The sequence below is a fragment of the Oppia nitens genome, unplaced genomic scaffold (assembly GCF_028296485.1).
Source record: "Oppia nitens isolate AA-2021 unplaced genomic scaffold, nextdenovo-longstitch-racon4-pilon3 scaffold10_pilon_pilon_pilon, whole genome shotgun sequence".
NCBI lineage: Eukaryota > Metazoa > Arthropoda > Arachnida > Sarcoptiformes > Oppiidae > Oppia > Oppia nitens.
The window spans coordinates 1,325,168-1,347,344 of NW_026533189.1; the positions used below are offsets into that span (position 1 = coordinate 1,325,168).

Genomic DNA, 22,177 nt, shown 5'->3' on the forward strand with positions numbered 1-22,177 from the left:
TCAAATTTATTTGAAATATTTTAATTTTACAATTTTAAATGAAACATGAATTTTGCAATTTGTTACAATTACTATTTTAAGCTATTTTTCAATCACCACTATACAAAAAATAACTTTAAATAATATTAATAAAAAATATATATTTAAATAATATAATAACTTTTCTTATTTGTATGGAATAGACTCAATGAGATGTATAAATAAATTCAAAATTTCAATATTTCCCATTAAATAATATATAACATAATTTTTTATATCTTGAATTTTATAAATAAATTTTTTGTTAACAAACACGTCTTATTAGTTATATTGAATAAAAACATACAGTATATACTGTATATGTATATATAAAATATTTTCAGTAAATATTTGGTCTTAATTCATGAGTTTATATAACAACAAAACATTAAATAAAAGAAAGCAATATATTTATAAGGTTTAAGTTTTTTATGAATTAAGATTAAAGTCACATCAGATAAAAAATCAATAAAAAATAAAATTCAATTTTCATATTTCAAACAAAATATTTTATAAGAAAAAATATTTTAGACTACAATAAACTCTAAATATCACAAACACAGCATTAAAATTTATAAACAGAGTTTATATTATAATATAAGTAAAATAAAAGTGAGTTTTGTTTTTGTTTAAATTGATGATATTTTATAGAAAACTTAACGATTTTATTTATAATGATTTTATTAGTTACATAAATTTATTATAATAGTATTGAAATAATCATATTTGTGTTAGTTTATTTGAATTTATTATTATTGTATAAATATGTATTGTACACACAGTGTATAACATTGTATATATTTAATTTATTACTACTAACAAAATAATTTACAATTGTACTATAAAAGAAACTTTCGGTATTTAAATATACATATAAATTATTTTGTATTTTCTTAGTTTATTTTTAACAAAAAAGTATGTTTGTATATAAACTACTATTTAAGAAAATGTTAATTTAGATACAGTTCATTGATAATCCTTTTTTGTATTTTATTTAACAAATAATATAAATATTTAAACGACTCTTATATAATACTGAAAAGTCGTTTCAACAAAAATGCTAATCAAGTAAATCATTAATAAATGAAAAGTATTTTCCCATTAAAACTGATAATTCAATTGCCCTTCAATTATGCATTTATGCAAAATACTATACATTGACTTAAATATGTCTATAAATTAATGCATTTTACATGTCTTTTCTGTTACATATTTTTTCTCATTTCTTTCTTTCAAAATGTTTAATATTTATCTTTAAAAAAGTAACTTTAAATTAAATGTCAACTCAAATATATATGATGTGCATATGTAATATGAAGTTGAGAGTAAATTGAAAATTTTTAATATTATTTATAATATTAATAATAAATAGATGTGTCGGTTGTTATTGAATTGATTTGGTTGTGTTGGGAGACGACACGACACTTTAAAAATGTAGTTTTATTGCACGTCCACTCTCTCTYTCTYTCTYTCTCTCTCTCTCTGAGAAAGAAGAGAGAAAGAAAAAAAATATATGATGTGTGTAATTAAATGATAGAAACTAACGGTGCTATCGACGGAAACGAACTGACTATCATAGGTATTGGTGTCGATCAGCAAAACCTATTAAACAAAGACTAGTTTGTAATAATAATATGTAAGCAAACATTGGGATTGCATTAACTATTTAAACGTATGGCTCATAACATGTTATCATCAGAGGGCACACTAATGATTAGGGAAAGGGATGTCTGATGTGATGGCCTGGTATGTGATGGCACTTCTTATTTAATATATAATAGCAATACTGAGGTCTTTACTCACGTTTTTTTATTGTATTTGTTGGTGTTTTGTGTTTGAGTTAATCATTAATCGATAGCAAAAATTTCCTATTTTTGTCATAATATATATATATTATTTTTGATGAAATTTATATAAAATGTGTCATGTATTTGGTTGTTAAATATTTTATAACAAAATTTATTTGCCTAGACTTTCATTTTTCAATACATTATTAACAGAAATGCTAATGCATTTAATACATTAAGATGTTTGCCATAATTGCCAAACAAGATATTATGTTTAATAATAATAATAATTTTAAATCACTAATTAATTTATTAGTCACATAGGTATCATTTAATTAAAAATAATGTTTCTATAATTATGTTTTATTTTATTAAATTTAATGCATACATCTAAACATGAGAAATATTAATAATTTTATACAAAATAATAATAAATAACACTAAAAATAGTATCAATAATAGTATTGTAGAGAAAAAAGTGAAATAAATTGAAAATCACTAAAATTATATTAAATAAAAAAATGACAACAAATTATATTTGAAAGTCAAAAAAATAAAAGGATTTTATTGTAAGACATTTGTAGTGAATATAGTGGAGACAAATAATTTTTTAAAGTAAATAATTCTCTAAATATTATTATTTTATTTTATTTTTTTAGACTTTTGTATAATTTAGTTAAAGAGTTGTAACAATTTATACAAAAATGTAAACATATTTTATTCTCTCTCTTTCTCTCTCTCTCTCTCTCTCTCTCTCTCTCTCTCTCTCTCTCTTTCATACAATTCACTGGTTTACTGATCTCAAGTTAATGTATTTCTTATTATATGATTAAGTGATAAATATTGTGAATTTTAACAAAAACTAATTTAGATTTAAAAAAAATACTTTAATTTTTGTTACTATAAAACACTATTTTACTGTAAATTCAACATAAATAATAAAAATAAATTTTATTTTTAGTTATTTTTTATAAATGTTAACAGATATCTCATTAATTTGTATATAAAAACACTTTTTTATTTTATTACAAATATTACATTTTCTATTATATTATATTTATTTAATGTAATTGTACTGTATTTTTAATATATATATATATATATATATAATCATCAAATTTAATCTGATATTGAAATTTCAGAGAAATAAATGAAATTTTATTTTAAAAAGAAAAGAATTCTTGAAATCAATTCATTACAATTCAAAAAATTCTTTATCCCTTTTATATCTCGTTTTCAAATGAATTTTATTTAACTATTTTTTTAAAAAAAAAGTAAAAGTAATTTATTAACAATTTTGTTCTCGACTTAAATATATATATAAACAGTACTTAAGTTAGAAAATAATCTCTTTTTCTATAATAAATACAATTTTCAACTTTTAATCGTAATTAAAAAACTAAAGTATTTCTATTACTATTAAATTTATATTATTGATGAATATTTGCACCAAAACAGTAAAAACCAATTTAATTTATGATTTTTTTCAGTTTGTTTTTATTATAAATTTTAATATTATTTATAACAATTTAAGTATTTTTGAGATATCGTTTAGGTATAAAAAAATACGTTTATGATGATTACTTTATGCTTGATTTATAATATATCGTGTTTTAAAAATCTCATGTATAATATCAATAATAATAATAATAATAACATAACCTATGAATAAACTGTAATTCTCAATAAATCGATATAATAATTTTTATTACAATTTACTATATCTATATTTATGCAGTAAAATATTTATAAGATATTTATATTATATATAATTTATATATAAATCCAGTTCCAAAATAGGAGAAACTGGTTTTTTGACTAAAAGTTATCTCTGTAATTGAAAAGTAGGAAAATCATTTTTATTTAAAATTAAAATTCGTTATAAGTATAGATTAATATACAAATTTGCAATTAATGATTAAACAACTTAAAACGTTATTTTTGAAAATTCTGTCAATGCAATTAAGTTTTATTATATACTAAATTATTAAATAGATATCAAAATTTATTTTTATTGTAATTTGTAACCATTTATTAAAACAATAGTAAACGAATAAAAGATAAATTAAGACTTATTTTTAAAATATCACAAAAGTGATTAATAAAAGTTAAATTAATTGTAGTAAATAAACTTATTTTATTTTATATTTAATTTAATTAATTTTTTATTGTAAAGTTATCACTCTTTTGTATTCTATAATATTGTAAATATTTCAATAAAGTATTTGCAAATAAAACATTTTGATTTCAGTTCAATTATATCAAAACCATTTCCATCTATTTTGTAACTGTTTTTATATAGCGTAACAAAATTACACTCAATCTCATAAAAATAGTTACAGTCGTTATATTTGAAAAGAAAACTCATTTTTTCTATTGTTTTTATTGTTATTTTTAAGGCATTTTTACCATATTATATGTTATTCAATAAAGGATATTACATAATAAATACTTAAACTATATTTTTATATAATATATATTTCATTCATACATAATATTAAAAATTATTGATATTTTTTCAATGTGTTATATACTATATAATTAAATTGTAATAACGGCTGTATATAAAAAAAAGTATATAAACAATAATATTAATAAACAATAAGTGTGTTTATATACTGTATATTTGTTGCATTCAATTTGCAATATTTGAATTTAATTTTAAGTTATAATTACTTGGATTGTGATAATTAGTTTTAATAGATTATTACATATAAATATATTATTTTAAATACTAAATTACATAATACCTCTTTAAATCTACAATGTTCTCAAAAAAAAAAAAATTAAAACATTTATAAAAATTATTTCAATAATTATTTTTTTATATATAATATTAATAAAATAATAGTAATAATCACAGATATTTTCATGTAAATTTTAAGGATCTTTTATGATATTATTTTTATTTAATTATTAACAAAAAATATTTCTAAAAATTTCTTTTTGTATTTTTAAAAAATTTATTTATATATAAAATTAATTTATATTTAATTGGTTTACAATTGTTAATTGATGTGATCTCATATAATTTTAATTGTATCCAATTATTTGGTAAAACATATCTATATTTGAACTAAAAGATTATCATTATTTTAGACTATTAGTAATATAATATTAATAATTCTATTAAATATGATTATTTATTTAAATAAAAAATATTAATAAATATATTAGTTTATATTTTCTTAAAACTCAAATATATACAGATTATATATATATATATAGTAATAAATAATGAAAAATTCAATATAAATATTTAGTCGATTAAACAATTATTCAGAACCTTTTATTTGCAAAATAATGAATAAATATATTATAAATAGTTTTTATACAATTTGCTTTTATGCTAAAATTGAAAATCAATTTATATTTATTTTATTTGTGAAAAATTTACTAAAAATAACAAAAATAGTTTAATTTCGGTACAAAATACTAAACATATATCTTTTATTATACAAAATAAAGAATTTTGTTTTTAGATTTTTCTATAAAGTATTAGATTATATATACAGTAGAAATATATATATATATATATATATATATATATATAACAGTATATAACACAAATTGAATGTTTGTTAAAACATCATTCAATTATTACTTTATTCAGGTGTTTATTTAGAAGCAATTTATCAATAAAAAAATTTAATAAAAGATTTTTTCCCTTAAATAGTAACTTTTATCCACACCCTATACAATGTTTATTTGATGAGAGTCTAACATATCTATATCTCAGTGTATACACAAAAACAAATACTTTGAGTATTTTTTTATATCCCATAATCTATTTGTGTCCATAAAAAAACTTTATCGTATACACTATTAAATATCTACAAAACTTATCGATTAGAAAACATTTAAATTTAAGATTTTCTAAGGTTTACATAATAATATTATAAGAAAACAAAAATTGTTGTTAAAAATTATAAAATATATTCTATATTTATATAAGTACAGTATTATCCATAGGTATATCCAATAAAATGATTAGTTTAGTAAAAATAAACATATGCTTCATTTAACAAATACACTACAATTTAGTAAAATAATATAAACAAAATATAGTGTATTCTAAATTATAATAAAAAAATAAAATTTTATTTTTTTGTTATCATTATATTAATTTTTTGAAATTATTTTTTATTGATAATTTTGTATAAACATAATTATATCTTTTAATATATAAATTACATTTTTTGGTATAATAACCCAAAATATTTTAAGTATGCTTACATGCTAAATTTAATGTATAAATTAAAAACAAATAAAATAAAATAAAAATATAATTATATATTACAAAATTATTATAATACATAAATTAATATATAAAATAAGTATAATAAAGATTGTTATTAAAAGTTTATTTGTATAATCAATGCTAATAAATCATATAATATCGTATAAGTAATATAAATAAATATATTATTAAACCAGTTGAGAATGCTAAAAAGCATTTCCATACGAACTCCTTATCCAAAGTAAATTTTACTGATGTTGGGTATCAAATGATTTAGTATGACAAAATAAACTCAACTATAGTCATGTGAGTTATCAAATGATTCAGTATGACAAAATAAACTCAACTATAGTCATGTGTGGTATCAAATGATTCAGTATGACAAAATAAACTCAACTATAGTCATGTGTGGTATCAAATGATTCAGTATGACAAAATAAACTCATTTTTAATTCTCTACAAAATTCTTAACGTTAAAATTTTTAACTAATTTTTTTCTTTGACCATTTTTTCTATCTTCCCGAAGAGATATCAAAATTTTAAAGCATATTTTTTATGCTTGTTTTTGATGCTTTATTCAAATCTATACTCAAAAATTTTTACCTAAAATTTTTTTGACTGTCCGCCATTTTCTCTATGTTCCCGAAGAGATATCAAAATTTTAATGCTGATCCCTTATACCTTATTTTTGATGCTTAATCCAAATCTGAAGTCAAAATTTAAAAATTCAATAAAAAGCGGACGGACGGAAGGACGGAAGGACGGAAGGACGGAAGGACATATAGAATTCAGATACGTACTCCTTTCAGGAGTTCGTGAAAATAGTTGACTTATAAGAGTTTATCATTGATTTTGAATGCATTGCTGTTTTGCTTTAATAAAAGACACTACTTTTTAATGTCAAGCACTGGTATGTATTGCACAACTGTGTTGTGTTTGAACGATTAGTTTTTTTTAATATCCAGTACTAGTCAAATTTACTATATAAATAATAGTCATATAATTTAATGCATATTATTTATTAAAAATTTTATGAAATTTACTTAATGAAATTATTATAATTGAAAAAAAAACTTTTGTTCAATCAATTATATTTATTATTTATTTTTTAAATAATTATATTAGAATAACGAATTTTTTTAATGAATTATAAATATATTATAAGTACAGTTTATAAATATAATGTATAATATACATTGTATATATAATATAATTATGATATTATTAAATTTATCATTTAGCCTAAGTATTAAAACAAAAGTAATTAGTTATGCTTAGTGTTGTTAATTTTACGCAATCCAATTTTCGCTTGACCAAATAATTATTGATGAAAATAAATTTTGAAATTTGTCAAAAAAATGTTTGTCTATAGGCTAACAATTAGACAAAAAAACTATCAAACTTTAAGAATATTAATTTAAACTAATAGTAATAAATATAATCATATATTTGCTATATATGTGCATTTTATGACACCTATTTTATTATACATAAGAGAGAAAGATATATAAATATATAGTAAAAAGTAATAAAATAGACATACATTGGAATACATACTAACTATAATTAATTGATATAAATGATAGTATATCTAACTCTTAAACAATGTTTATTTATATATTTAAAGCTAATTATTTGTTTTTTAATTTAATTTAGTTTATATATATTAATTAAAAGCATAGTATATTCTAAATAACAAAGTATTACTAAAAAATATATAAAAAATTGCAAAATATGTGTAAACTTTAATAAAATACTTAATACTTTATATTAATAACTTATACAAAATAATTTTTTATTTACCATAGAGATACACAAAAATTAAATTTAGTAAATAGTTATATATAAATTTTAATATTATATATTGATAACAAATATTTACTATAAATGAGCGAATATCAAAAGTATATGATAACGCATTATACTATTTATGATATTACCTATAAAACCATATGGTTTTTGTTAAAAATAACGGTCTAAACTATTAGAAAAGTTATTAAATTTATTTGAATTTCAAAAGCCCTGCTATTATCAATATTATAAGTAAATAATATAATGTATTAAAGCGATTGTATTTATATTTCTTAATGGTCTTTTTCTCATTTTTATAAAGTCACAAAAAATATAAATTTGAATAATAATCAGACAATTGTCATTTTGGCATTTATGGCAATACTATAGTTAGTGTATGTATACAGTTATTCAATGTATTATTATTTAAAAATATTATTGATAATCACATTTTTATATACATTATGTGTTAGCCGCCCATAAACATTGTCTTTCATATATGAATATTGAATAAAAAATAGATATAACATCTGGTTATTTAATATTGAAAATAGAAGAAAATTCAGTTAAATTAGTTAAAATTAATGTGAAATTTTCATAAGAATTTCATACATAAAATTATAATCAACATATAAAAAATAGTAAGTTTTAATGTATTCAAAATGTTATTTAATACTAGTCATATAATTTAATGTATTTAATAATTTATTTTTTCTAAACAAAAAAAATCATTCATATTTTTATAGACAGATAGTATAACTGTATTTTTGGTGCAATTGTAATTGGTTTATATAWWACTAGTATATAAATTCATAAGATATCATACAACTGATATGAAAATATTACTGTGTTTTTATTGATTTATTTGTTGTTGAATTTCATTAGCTTAATATTAACTTTATGTTTATGAGATTCATTAATGCTAATATGCTGTATATAAATCTATATAAAAATGATAATAAATGCCAGTTTTCTAATCAATTTATTTGTTTTTGTTATGTTTTCCACAAATACACAAATCCACTATTGGTGAAAAAAAGGTAACATAATTATTATACTAATTTTTATAAATGTAAATATATATTACGTTCAATAAGTTATTTTATATTAATAAATAGGTCAAACAATTTCCAAGTTTTGTATTAATAAACATAATTTTATACAAACGTATATAAGTTATAGATAGTAAAAACAATAAAAATGTCTAAATATATAAAAATTTTATTTAATTAGAAATATTATACTCTAAAATAATTTATCAAAACGCTTAATGTATATAAATTTTCAAAAGGATAGCTTCCGGTAATGTTTTGACGGAAATATTGAATTTTTGGGTTTCGTTTAACTAMCGAATTGTAATAACTATATATATATATATATATATATATATATTTAAATTAAATGTCAAAACTAGCAATTATTTCCCACTATTTATGTATATTATTGTAAAAATAAATTGAATTAAATTTTTAAAATATTTTATTCATAATTTTTTTATATCTTTTGTTGTTTACATCGAACTCAATATTCAAATAAAAATTTCATTTATTCATTGACACACAAACTTGCATTATATTATAAAAAAGAGTGAAATCTTATATTTAAAARAATATTTATAAAGTATAATATAATACTATATAACTAAATATTTACGTATTAAAAATGACATCAATATAACAAAATAAAAAATGTTATTATTATTATTATTGTTGTGGTGATGGTATGTCTAAACATTTTTATTTTATTTCAAATTGATTTATTCAAATATATATATATATATATATATAAAATATGCTTATTTATTCAATATTTAGTAGTATATACAGTAAATGCATATTTAATAAAATAAATTAAAAATAATAGTTGCTATACAGTGTTTGATAATTTTTAAAATAATTTTTTCTATTTTTACCAATTTTTACTAAAATAATTTATTAATAATTTATCAAAATTCTTTAGTAGTATTTAAAAAAATATCTTTTAGTAAAAATTCCAGAGATCTAAAATAATAGTCATACATAAAATTAATTAACAAAAAAATCCTTAAAATGATAAACAAAAATATAATGCTTGGTATTTAAATATCATCAAATAAATCATTTTTATACAAACTTTTTATAAAARTAATTTYTACAATACTAATATTAAATAATCAAAAATAAATATTAAAGCATATATTTTAATAAAATCGAAACTTTATTATAATATATTAATAAAAAGTTTTAAGTATTGGTCACTGTTTGTTAAATATATTTATTTATATATTTCTAATGAAAAACTATTACATTCTTATTGAAGCCATTGAATAGCATTGTTGTTAAAGTAATTTATTTTGTTGTAAGGCTTTACTGAATTTCATATGTATTTTATACAGAAATGTGGTTTAATATAAAATTTTGTTTATAAATATTTAATCACTACATACATATACATATACTACACACACATATACTGTATATATATATATTATATATATACTGTATATATGATAATACAGAATATACTTATGTACAGTACATAACTTATGGATATTATAGTAAACATTGGTTTGTTTTTTTCGCTTTAACCACAATTCCCAATGCATTAGGAAATTGAGTTTTGAAATCTATTAAACAGTTTTTGTGTTTCTAATAAATCTAATTAATCAATAGTATAAAACCATTTTATTGTATACTATTATGTTAGATAACAAATACACTATATTTACTATTATATAGAGTATAATAAAATTTAAATATGTACATGATTATTTAATAAAATAAATATTTCAAAATTACAAACAAATTTACAAATAAGAGATATATTTTTAACAACTATACAAATGTTTTACAGAAATAAAATTGTGTAAATACTAGCAAATCGTATGTCTATTGAACTGATAATAATATATTTTAATCAAAGCAGATATACTATACATTCAGTGGTCGTAAAAAGAGTCAAAATTTTTTATATTGAATCCAATGTTTACTATTTTGGTAGTGTTTTTCGGTTCAGTATTTCACTCTTTTTCTTCATTTTATTCTCTCCCTCTCTTTCTCTCTCTCTCTCTCTCTCTCTCTCACTCACTCTCTCACTCACTCTCTCATTCACTCACTTAATATATTTTTGTGTATACATAGAAAAACTAAAATAGATATTCAAGAATTTATTATTACTTTTTTTGGTTACATTTATTCATTATATTTTTGGTGTCATGTATTCAATACACTTCAGTATTGTATTGTTTATAATATTTGTTTGTTTTTTTATTTAAGAATCGAGAAAGTCGTCGATAAAGTCAAGAGAGAAAGAGAGAAAAATATAAATTTTAATATTTATTTTCATAACAAATGCAATACAATAATATTCTGTTTGATAAAAAGTTAAACCTTTAAAAATGAGTGCACTATCACTWTAATGTATATTAACTGCAAAAAAGTTTACTTTTACTATAAATTACTTATAATAGAAAATATATTCTCTGATTTATCTAAGTGAGTGAGAGAGAGAAAGAGAGAGAGAGAGAGAGAGAGAGAGAGAGAGAGAGAGAGATGTTGGGTATGTTTTTTGTATTGAATAAAAACCTATTATTGTTATATATCACGTAATCATTTGATGTTTGGATTACATAATAGAAAAGATGGAGTAGWATTGAAGTTTAGTAAAAAAAATTGTAACAAATTTGTAGATCGTGTGGCTATTTTGGTGTAGAATCTCTTAAATTACTTTCATATTTTTTACTCATGTTTTAACAAAAATTTTGTTATCAATGTTTGTGCTAAACTTTTTGTTCTCTTTTTCTATGCATAACTATTATTATTAAATATATTGGATTTATGGTACTTTCACTATTGCTATAAGAAAAATAACACAAAGTGCTCCCAGAAATGTATATTATATGTTGCAGTGATTACAATATTGGCTTTGAATGATTTCAACGTTGTGTCACATAATTTGATTGCTTTTAGACTGCATATCGTATTTCATTGACTAATACTTTAACAGAATATTCTTAAGTATCATTGAGTTTGATGACAACGTTATTTTTGATGTCTATAATGTTATATTTACTCTATATATAGAAATATATGCATATATAGTATTAAAGTATATATTATTAAAGATTTCAAGATTTAAGATGAATTGATGCTTAAATTTTATACAATATTTATGAGTGCATACTATATTCATTAAATACTTTAGTTATATAATTAGTGCATAAAATAAATATAATTTAATAAAAATAAGTTTTTAATAATTAGTTTTTGTTGATAAGTTTGTTTTTAAGTCTTATGTTAAGTTTGTTAAATTATACAGAATTAATATAATAATTAAAATTAGAATCCTTATTATAATAATTAATATATGATTATATAATAAATAAAATAATAAACACATATTTGAAGATTTATTTTGAATAATCTCACAGTATTTATTATTTTTAACAAATGTATCTATTTTTACCACAAAATTATTAGAATGTTTATATAAATATATATTTTAGTTACTTTTCATTGCTTAATGTAATTATAACACATATATAATTTAAACTACAATTAAATCTTTTAATAAGCATATTAATATGCATTGTATTTTTCAAAACAAATTCATAAATTAAAACCAGWATAAAATAATAATTATTTTAATACATATTTTTAGATCCAATTTTAAGAATAATTTTTAATTAAATAACTAAATTAATGTAAAATATTATTCATAATCATTTTAACAAAGATTAATAATATAAACCAATAAATTACTAATTAAAATGTTATAACATTAACAGTGAACTCATTTTTAAATTATTGTCTCTCATAAACAAAATTACTAATAATATAAAAGTATAAATGATATGAATTAAAATATCATACCTTTGCCGCATTGGAAGAGTACGGCTCATCAAATAAGAGCCATATTTTAGGCTTAAGTTTCTGCCAACAAGACATCCTTCCGGACAGATAGTCCTCTTCGTGACCAAACTTTCGGGCCAACTCTTCTCCCGTTAATTTGTCTGAATCAATGTCCAACGTCTCCAGTATGGCCAGTGTCTGCTGTGTGTCCCTATGGCACGTGTATGTCATCCAACAGCACGGCTCGACCTGAAATAATGATAATAATATTAATATTAATATAAAATTTTTAGCAACAAATAGACATAACTAATGAAAACTAGACTTTTAGATAAACATAATTAAACAATTCTCAATAGATTTCACATAATAATAATAATAACAATATAAATATATCATTTTCTCATTTGCGTTTACATTATAATATTTAACACATTAATAATTTATTGTATTTAAACAAATTGTCATAAAACCAGCAAAATTTACAAACAAAAYAAAAATAAATATTGCTATATATTTTATCATTTTTAATAATAACAATAATTAATGTACAATAATATAATTTTTGTTTTACTTTTAAAACATTTCAGCAAATATTTGTAAAAATACTTTTGGATTTTATTTTATTATTAAAACACATCTAAATCTAAACACAAGTATAAATGTATTTTGTGATAACAATAAACACATTAATCATTTAGCTTTTATTTATATTTAATATTCTTTTTTATTTTATATTTAATATAAAAATAGTATTAAATATAAACTATAAAAATTATTTAATAGGTTTTATGTCTTAACGTCTGAAACCTTTAATTTTTTAGCATTTTTTTATTAAAGTTATTTTTCTCTTATTTTTTGTTTTATTTATTTATTTTTTCAGTAAAATGTCATCCAATAAGATGTCACTTAATGGTGTGGCTTATAATGGATTGTCGGGTACTTAAAACTGCTTTAACTCCAGAATTCAGGCCTAAACTAATGCTAATGAATGACTTTAATCTATTTTATCAATACTTTTTAAAACAACACACAAATAGCAAAAGAATATATTATTATAATAACTATTTATTTATATTTAATATTTATTTATTTATTTATTAATCAAAAACCATAAGTTTAGAAATGCTATAATGATTAGCAATTAATATACTGTACTAAATGTAAACTCTCTTTATTTACTGTATATTAAGCATAACATAACACAATCCAACAATCCTTTTAGCAAAAATAATATCAAATACAAGATATTTAGGGATTAACTCATAAATAAATCAATCAATGTTTAGATACTCGAGATTTGTTAGCTATGTTTGTCATTAATTACAAAGGCTTTGCAATTACACAAACATTACAGGTCTTACTTGATTGGCGTCGAGTCCCCAAAACTCAAGTTCCTCTTCAAATAGTGGTCCGCATACGTTGGTCGGGTAATGTAGTTTACCGGTGCGATAATAGTTTAGTATTTGTGCAAAAACTCCGGGATGTCTGTCAAAAAAGTATTCGTTGAGCACCGGGTCGTAGTTGGCCAGTGCTTCGGTAAGTCGGGACAGTCGAGTGGCCGGAATTTTGCGCAAAGTATTCTTATATGTCTCAAACCTAATGCCCCCCACATTCAGTATAACCCGATTGTCGAGATCGGCGACCGTCCGGTTGAATGTTTGCGCGTACATTGAGACCACTGATGCACTTATAGACCCTAACAATGGCTTAATCACCGATTGAAACACATATAACACAAATAATAACAATTTGTATGATATAAATATCAATAGTAATGACGATAACAATATTTCGATGTCATTAAGCATATATGTAATCAATTCATTAATAATTTTAATTCAGTATTTATTATTATTATTATTATTAATATTATATTATAAATTGTACCAATAAATTATTATTATTATTGGCATATCGATTATTATAGTAATTATCAAAAATGTTTATTTTAAAGTGTTGAGCACCATTAATGAAAGTATAGTTGAGATCACCTATAAATAAATTAGACAATAAAATTGTAATCATAAATATATTTAAATATTATATATGCAATATATTCTGTTTTGTTAAAACAAACTATTAATATTTAATAATTTTAGTACATATACAGTGTATATACACATACAAAATATTCTATAGTATTTATTACATTATATAAATATGTAAATTAAAATATATATATATTTACTAAACAAATATTTAAAAATTTCAAATTATTACCATTAAAAAAATTATATTATATAATAGATTTCATTCATGACATTTTATTTTATTCAATTGTAACTCATAATGAAATTTAACGAATAGAGGCAACATATTGTGATTTATTAGATATTTAAAGACACGCCCTATTAATGTGAAATACACATTAAAATAATAATAATAATAAATAATTTAATGAATAGGTGATTAATAATATTGTAATATTACCAATATTATTTTTGACATAAATAATATTGATTTTAATTAAAACTTTTTTTAAAACCAAACATTTAATAATTTGTAAAATTAAAAATTTTGATTAACAATTTAAACAATAAATTAACAAAATAAAAGTTATAAATTATTAAATAAACTGTAATACTTTTAAAGCAAAAAATTATAACGAAACTGATTTTACATTATAACATTATATATCAATTAATTATTTGTATTTATATAATAATAATTGAAAATGCAAAAAGTTTTTCTAAATAATTCAATATATTATATATAATTGTAATATTATTTATATAAAATAGTTGTTTTAAAATATAGTATTATTTATTAAAAATAGATGCTTTACCAGTAAAATATATGATTTGATGAGCAAAATATGTAAAATACATTATATAAAAATTTAAAAAATTTTCTCATTACTTATTTTTTTAGTTAAAAAGTATTTATTTGAAATATCTTTTTTGAACATTTTGTTAAATAAATTACATTATGATAATAATTGCTTTCAAACTGCAGTTTAAATTAAATAATAAAATATATTTTAAATTTAATAACTGTTTTATGCAACCATTGAGTGTCTATAATAGTAACACAAACCACACACACACTAAAAGTAGTCAACAAATAATCAATAATAATAAAAAAAGTGCTACAAATGTGAAAATGTTTTTTAAGAAGTGTGTAATAGATAAGTGTGGACTGTCTGTACAAAGTTGTGATGAAATGGTGTTTGATTACACACACAAAAAATACAGGTGTTTGTTACCAGTGTCACCAGCGATAGACTTGTATGTACTGTATGTATGTATGAATGTGTGATCGATTAGAAAAGGATAGTTAAGATGGTTAGGCCATTATACTTATATTCATATAAATATAATTGTCATACTATGGCACACATGAGACAATCACAACTGAAACAACAACAACAACAAACTAATACACAGACATAGAGCACATCACTGAAAGACACGACACATAACAACAAATAATAATAATAATAAAAAAGTATTTTTTTTCGTATTATACACGACTACTACACGGACAGCCAGTCTATGGGAATCGACTGCTTGTGTTTCATAGCCGACACACAGAATACAACTATAAGAATATTCTATGGCAACACATAGTCAACAACACATTTATGTGTCCATACAGTGCCTCATATATAGCACACACACATACATACTGTACATACATATCGTATATACATACATACAAACAGAGCACACGTAGAATTTCAATCGATTTGAAGATTGTTATATTACATTTACAGTACAATCGCTATATACTATGCGAGTATATTATATGTATGTATGCCTACACTTGTATGACTATGTATGTATGTGTGTGTGTGTATGTATGTGTGTATGTGTGTGTGTGTGTGTGTGTGCACAGGCATAGCCTTATGCTATGAGTACTCATATCAGGGCTAATATATACACACAGAATATACTTTATTACCGCTCAATAAAAAACCTTTAAAACGTGTTTTAACTTATGATTTTTTACTTTATATTTATATATATATATATATATATAAATATAACACATAGAATTTTTTACAAATTTAAAACATTTATTACATTAAAAAAAATAATTTTTGTTGTTAAGTTTATAATTTAAATTTTTTTATCAAAAATAATTGCTTTTTATATTTTTTAACAGTTAATGTCTATCCTAAACATGATTTCTCATACATTTTTAATAACTTTAATAAATTGTTAACTTACTATAGTGTGATAAATATAATAGTAAGTAAATTACTGAATGAGTGAAATATATATATATATATATATATATATATATATATATATATATATATATATATATATATATATATATATATAGAGAGAGAGAGAGAGAGAGAGAGAGAGAGATTTAATATCCGTTTAACTGATTTTGAATATTTAAAAAGGATTGTAATAAATTATGTATTGAATTTATGACAATTACCGGCAAAAGTTTATTTTAAATACAAACAATTTATGTGTTTTAGTTTATGTTTTGACTATTTTTATATATAATACGATGATTTACTATTGATTTATTCAGTCGTTTATATATATTATATAGTAATATAAATATTCATTATTTTCTATTCATTAATACTGTATATGATTATGCATAATTTATATGTATATATATATACATATAATATGTAAGTTTTAAGATTTATATACTGCATATTACTTTATATTATATTAGTTAAAATAATGTAGAGGCAAACAATTTTTAAATATTATTTGTATTATTTTGACTCTAAATTTATCAAACAAAAAATGTCACATTTAATTAATTTAGTTTTGAAAAATTACAGTAAATTTAATATATAATTAATTAATTTATAATTTTGTTTATTTCCAGATAATTGCAGTCGACTATTATTTTTAAAAATTTTTATAAATTATCTGATCATCTAATCATACAATTAATTAAAATATGATCAACTACAATTTTATGTAGTTTAAAATTATTTACAACATTAACATTGGTCAGTTTTAAATCTAACGTATTATAGACCCAAAAAATTGTAATTACTAGCATTGCCATAATAATCGTCGCTGTTTAAGGCTCTCTAATTTTTTTTAAATTTCTAATTTTACTCTTGGCTACTTACAGTTTACAATTTACATTATATCTATTGTGAACTGTAATTACCTAAAATAAAAATCTTTAATTAATATTTAATATATTATTACAAATATTTAATTTGCTATTTTAAATAAATATTTTGTATAAAAKATATATATATATATATATATATATATATATATATATATTATATATCTATGATTTATAGTTCATTTATTTACATTACTATCTTATTTAATATATTTACAATTTATTTGCATTTTTTCATTTATTTGATTCATAGATCATATTTTTAGACAGCAATTGCAATGAGTTAGTTAGACTATACGTAAATTTGTATTTTTGCTATCTTTATAATACACTGTATTAATTTTGTGCCCAAAAAATCTAAATGCAAATAAATTCAAAATATTCAAGTACTTTATTGTACTACTAATAGCTAAGATAGTGTGTAAATAAAAATTCAATTAGTAATGGTTTATTTGAATATAATAAAATTGTATTTTATAGTCAATAAAATGATACATTCAATAAACATTTTCCAAAAAAATCTCATCAATATTTAATATTTGGCAATTTAGATTATTTTAATAAATTTATAAATCTAAAATAATTTATTAAAGTTTTTATCGATAGTATTTTATTATTTTGTATAATTTTAATATTATTATATTTTCTATGTTTTTAATTTTATTCYGAATAAACTTATTCATTGGTTATAAATTAAATAAAATTTACTTTTAATTTAAAGCAAATATATTTTGTAATTTTAAATTCTATATACTCTAACAAATTAAATTGTTTTAGTAATGTCAACAATTAATAGACTATTCACTGATATCATTACATGGTTTATAAATTTTTAATACACTATTATACAGTATAATATTTAATACTTTAAATAATTTATTATTAAAATTTAAACTTGTATAAAAGTAGATCAAAATAGTATTATTGTTTTAATTACGACAATTTATTAAATGTGATAATTAAACATTTTTTCTAGTAAATTTTTAAAAAAATTCAATTTATTTATTGCCAAATGTGTATCAAGTGTTTACCAAAAAAAATGCTATTTTATTTATAAACAAAAATTTATTTGTTGAATCTAAAGGTTTACCATATTCAGCAAAAATATGTGACAAAAACAAATAATAGTTTTAGTTTTTTTGTGAGATAAAAATAAAATATATTTTTTTCTAATCCTATACAAGATTATAATTACTCATTTTCAATGTTAATCCTAATAAATATTAAATTTTTAAATCATTTAAAAATTGATAATTATTTTATATGTATATTACTATATTACTACATTATTACTATAATACTAAACAACAGTCTTATTTCGATATACTGTATATTATTAAATCATTAATTAATATAGTAATTAAAATAACAAATAATTTGTTGACTTCAAATAGCAATAAACCCATAATAGTAAGTGCAAAGTAGTCTATAAAATATTGTTTAAAACTAATTACCTTTGATAGGGTTGTAATTTTATGCTATAGATAAATCCCATCCTTTTACTAGTCTAATGTAAATTATATCTTATATACTGTATATATATATATATATATACTAAAAAAACTTTATCACTGACATTAATATAAGAAAGTTTTTGTTTCACATTTAAAATTGTGTTTATACTATACTGATCTATAGTTTATTTATTTTTACTGTCTCTTTCTATTTGTTTTTTAATGTTTAACACTAAAGGTTTGTTTAGCCATTGACTGCAAGTGAAGCAAAAGTCGTTTGTAGTGTTATTTATTTTAATATTTTTTATAGTATTTATTTTATATTTTTTTGTTTTAACCTTTTTTCCTTTTCTCTATCTCTCCAGCCATAAGTTATGTCAACTTATAAATCCAAACAATACTCAACAACAAAAAGTGTTAACATTTGTGAAGAGTCTGTTGCAAATAATTTTTACTGAAAGGCCGTATCGTCATTACAATTACCAATAGGGCTATTGTTTTAGACATATAAACAGTAGAGACCGTATAAATAAATATATATTATATATATATATATATATATATATATGATATAATAAACAATGGATATTGGTTTTGAGTGCTCAAGAATTTGCAAATAAAAAAAGAGAGATTTTTCGACGACTTATTGAACAAAACAAAAATGAAGTCAAAAATAGGGAAAACGAGTCAAAAGAAATAAATATTATATAATAATAAAGTTTTATTTTCGACATTTTATTATATATATTATATAACGAATAATACTGTATATATATATATATATATATATATATATATAACGACATGATTTTGAAAATCGTGCGGAGAGTCAAAAATCATTTGAAATCATTGGCGAAGAAAATACTATTATATAAATAAATATATATATATTGTATGAAAATAACAAATATTGTCTTAAATATAATAAAGCAATGAAATAAAATCAGACAATTTTTTTGGAGGGCTATTATCACTGAACGATAGGGTTGTCATAATATGTCTGCTTTTATTATTGTGTAATATTTATATTTATTATAATATATGATTTGGATTGAAATAATATAAAATTATTATTTGTTTTATTGTATACATACGGTATAACTTGACATTTGTCTCATTCAATACACGTTTGTATCCATATAATAGATATAAACAAATAAATATTAACTAAAACAAAAAGGTTTTCTCATAACAAACCATTAGCCAACAGTCAAAACGTTTAAATATATTAAACATTTAACAAATATAACTAAATTTATTATTAAAAATGTTTGTTTTCTTAACTTTCATTGTATTGTTTCCTAAAATATTTTATTTCTATTGTAATATTATTAATATATTCGTTATTTTCTAAATTTTTCTTTTTGTCAATTATTTATTTTCCTGTGTTTTGTTGTAAAATTTAGGTTCAAATAATGGTTTAATTTTGTTTTATTATTTTTAAAAATAAAATTCTACTATTCATCATTATTATCATATTTACTCTATATGATTATTAAATTATACCGTGGTTATTATATTTAATATTGTATATTACTGTGTATATGGGTATATTTGAATATATTATTATATTATTAGTATATATATATATATATATATATATATGGGTTATATTTATTTTTCATTGCTCTCTATTTGAGTTATTTGATTTGCAAACCAATTAGAAATATTTGAAAGATATTTCTTTATATATAAATAAAAATAAATAACTCCAATAAATATAATTGAATCCAACATTTTTTTCTTTTTCATTGTTTATAATATTATTATTAAATTTTCTATAACAATATATAATAAAAAGTGCTGAACATGAAAAATAAATCAATTTAAAATTTATTTTTGTTAACCATAGTAAGTTTTATATAAAAAAATATACTTCATTTAATTTGACTATATTGAATTTTTTTTATTGAAAATTATAATTTAATAAAAATAATAACATATATCAATTTATATTTATTCTGATTTAATATTCAATTTATATTAAAGTCAAATAAAATGTAAGCATTATAAATTGATTACAATATAACAAAGTTAACATTTTATTTTTGTAGATAAAATGAGAGAAAATTGTGATAAATGATCATTTAGTTATTGAACAATCAATGTATTATTTATTGACAATCCCAATAGGATTTGATTAAATTAAATCTATTTACTATTATAAGTAAATTATTGACCGACCAATGAATTCATTTTAATAACAATACAATTTAATAAAATTATATTATTTTTTATAAATAAAGAAGTTTAGTAATACCCATTAAATATAGTAAATTACAAAATATACATAAATAGAAAAAATAAATATAAATATATTGGCAAAGATTTAGTTAATTTTAATATTTATTATATTTTAGATTTATATAGATATATACAATATTAGAATTGTATTTAAAAACAGTTTTATTTATATATACAGTACTGTATATACAATACGAGAATTAGAAAAAAATATCAAATAAATGACTAAAACTACTGCAAATAAATATAAATATATTGTATATACTGTACTGTATATATATACTGTAAATATATAGAAATAAATAATTTATTTCAATTTTATATAAAAACTAAACTCAATTTTTCTCTTTGCAGGTATTTTTCTCAACAAACATATTGTGTGAATTGAAAATTAAAGGCATTTATGTGTTGTCTTAACAGTATTATAGATATAATACTATTAGGTGTGTCCTCCAGTGAATACATCCATTGATGTCTGCTTTAAACAGTTAACAATAATGTCTGCGCTTTTTTTACTGTCAAATATGAAAACTGATAAAAACAAATGAAAAATTTAAAAATAAAATTCAATAAAAAATGATATTGTATTTTGAGATAAAAAAAGAGAAAAATAATTTTTTTATTTGTTTTAATTTATTTAATGTTTTTTCCATTTTTACTTTAAACTATTTTAAAATCTAATAAAAATAGAAATATAATAAATTATTAATAAATAATTAAATTTCTGCTAAATAAATTGTTAGTTTT

At 19.5% G+C, this 22,177-nt stretch overlaps 2 protein-coding genes across 2 annotated transcripts in view; both read right to left on the bottom strand.

The window, feature by feature from the left end:
• LOC128966074 (sterol regulatory element-binding protein cleavage-activating protein-like) overlaps positions 1 to 22,177 on the bottom strand; it is a 161,660-nt gene that overhangs the window by 103,039 nt on the left and 36,444 nt on the right. The gene's annotated exons all lie outside the window — the stretch shown is intronic.
• LOC128966196 (potassium voltage-gated channel protein Shaw-like) lies at positions 12,681 to 14,402 on the bottom strand. Its single transcript, XM_054313032.1, has 2 exons — positions 14,030 to 14,402; positions 12,681 to 12,914 (listed from the first exon to the last, which is right to left on the bottom strand). Exons 1-2 carry the CDS (start codon positions 14,336 to 14,338, stop codon positions 12,681 to 12,683), a joined length of 543 nt encoding a protein of 180 aa, XP_054169007.1. The 5' UTR covers positions 14,339 to 14,402.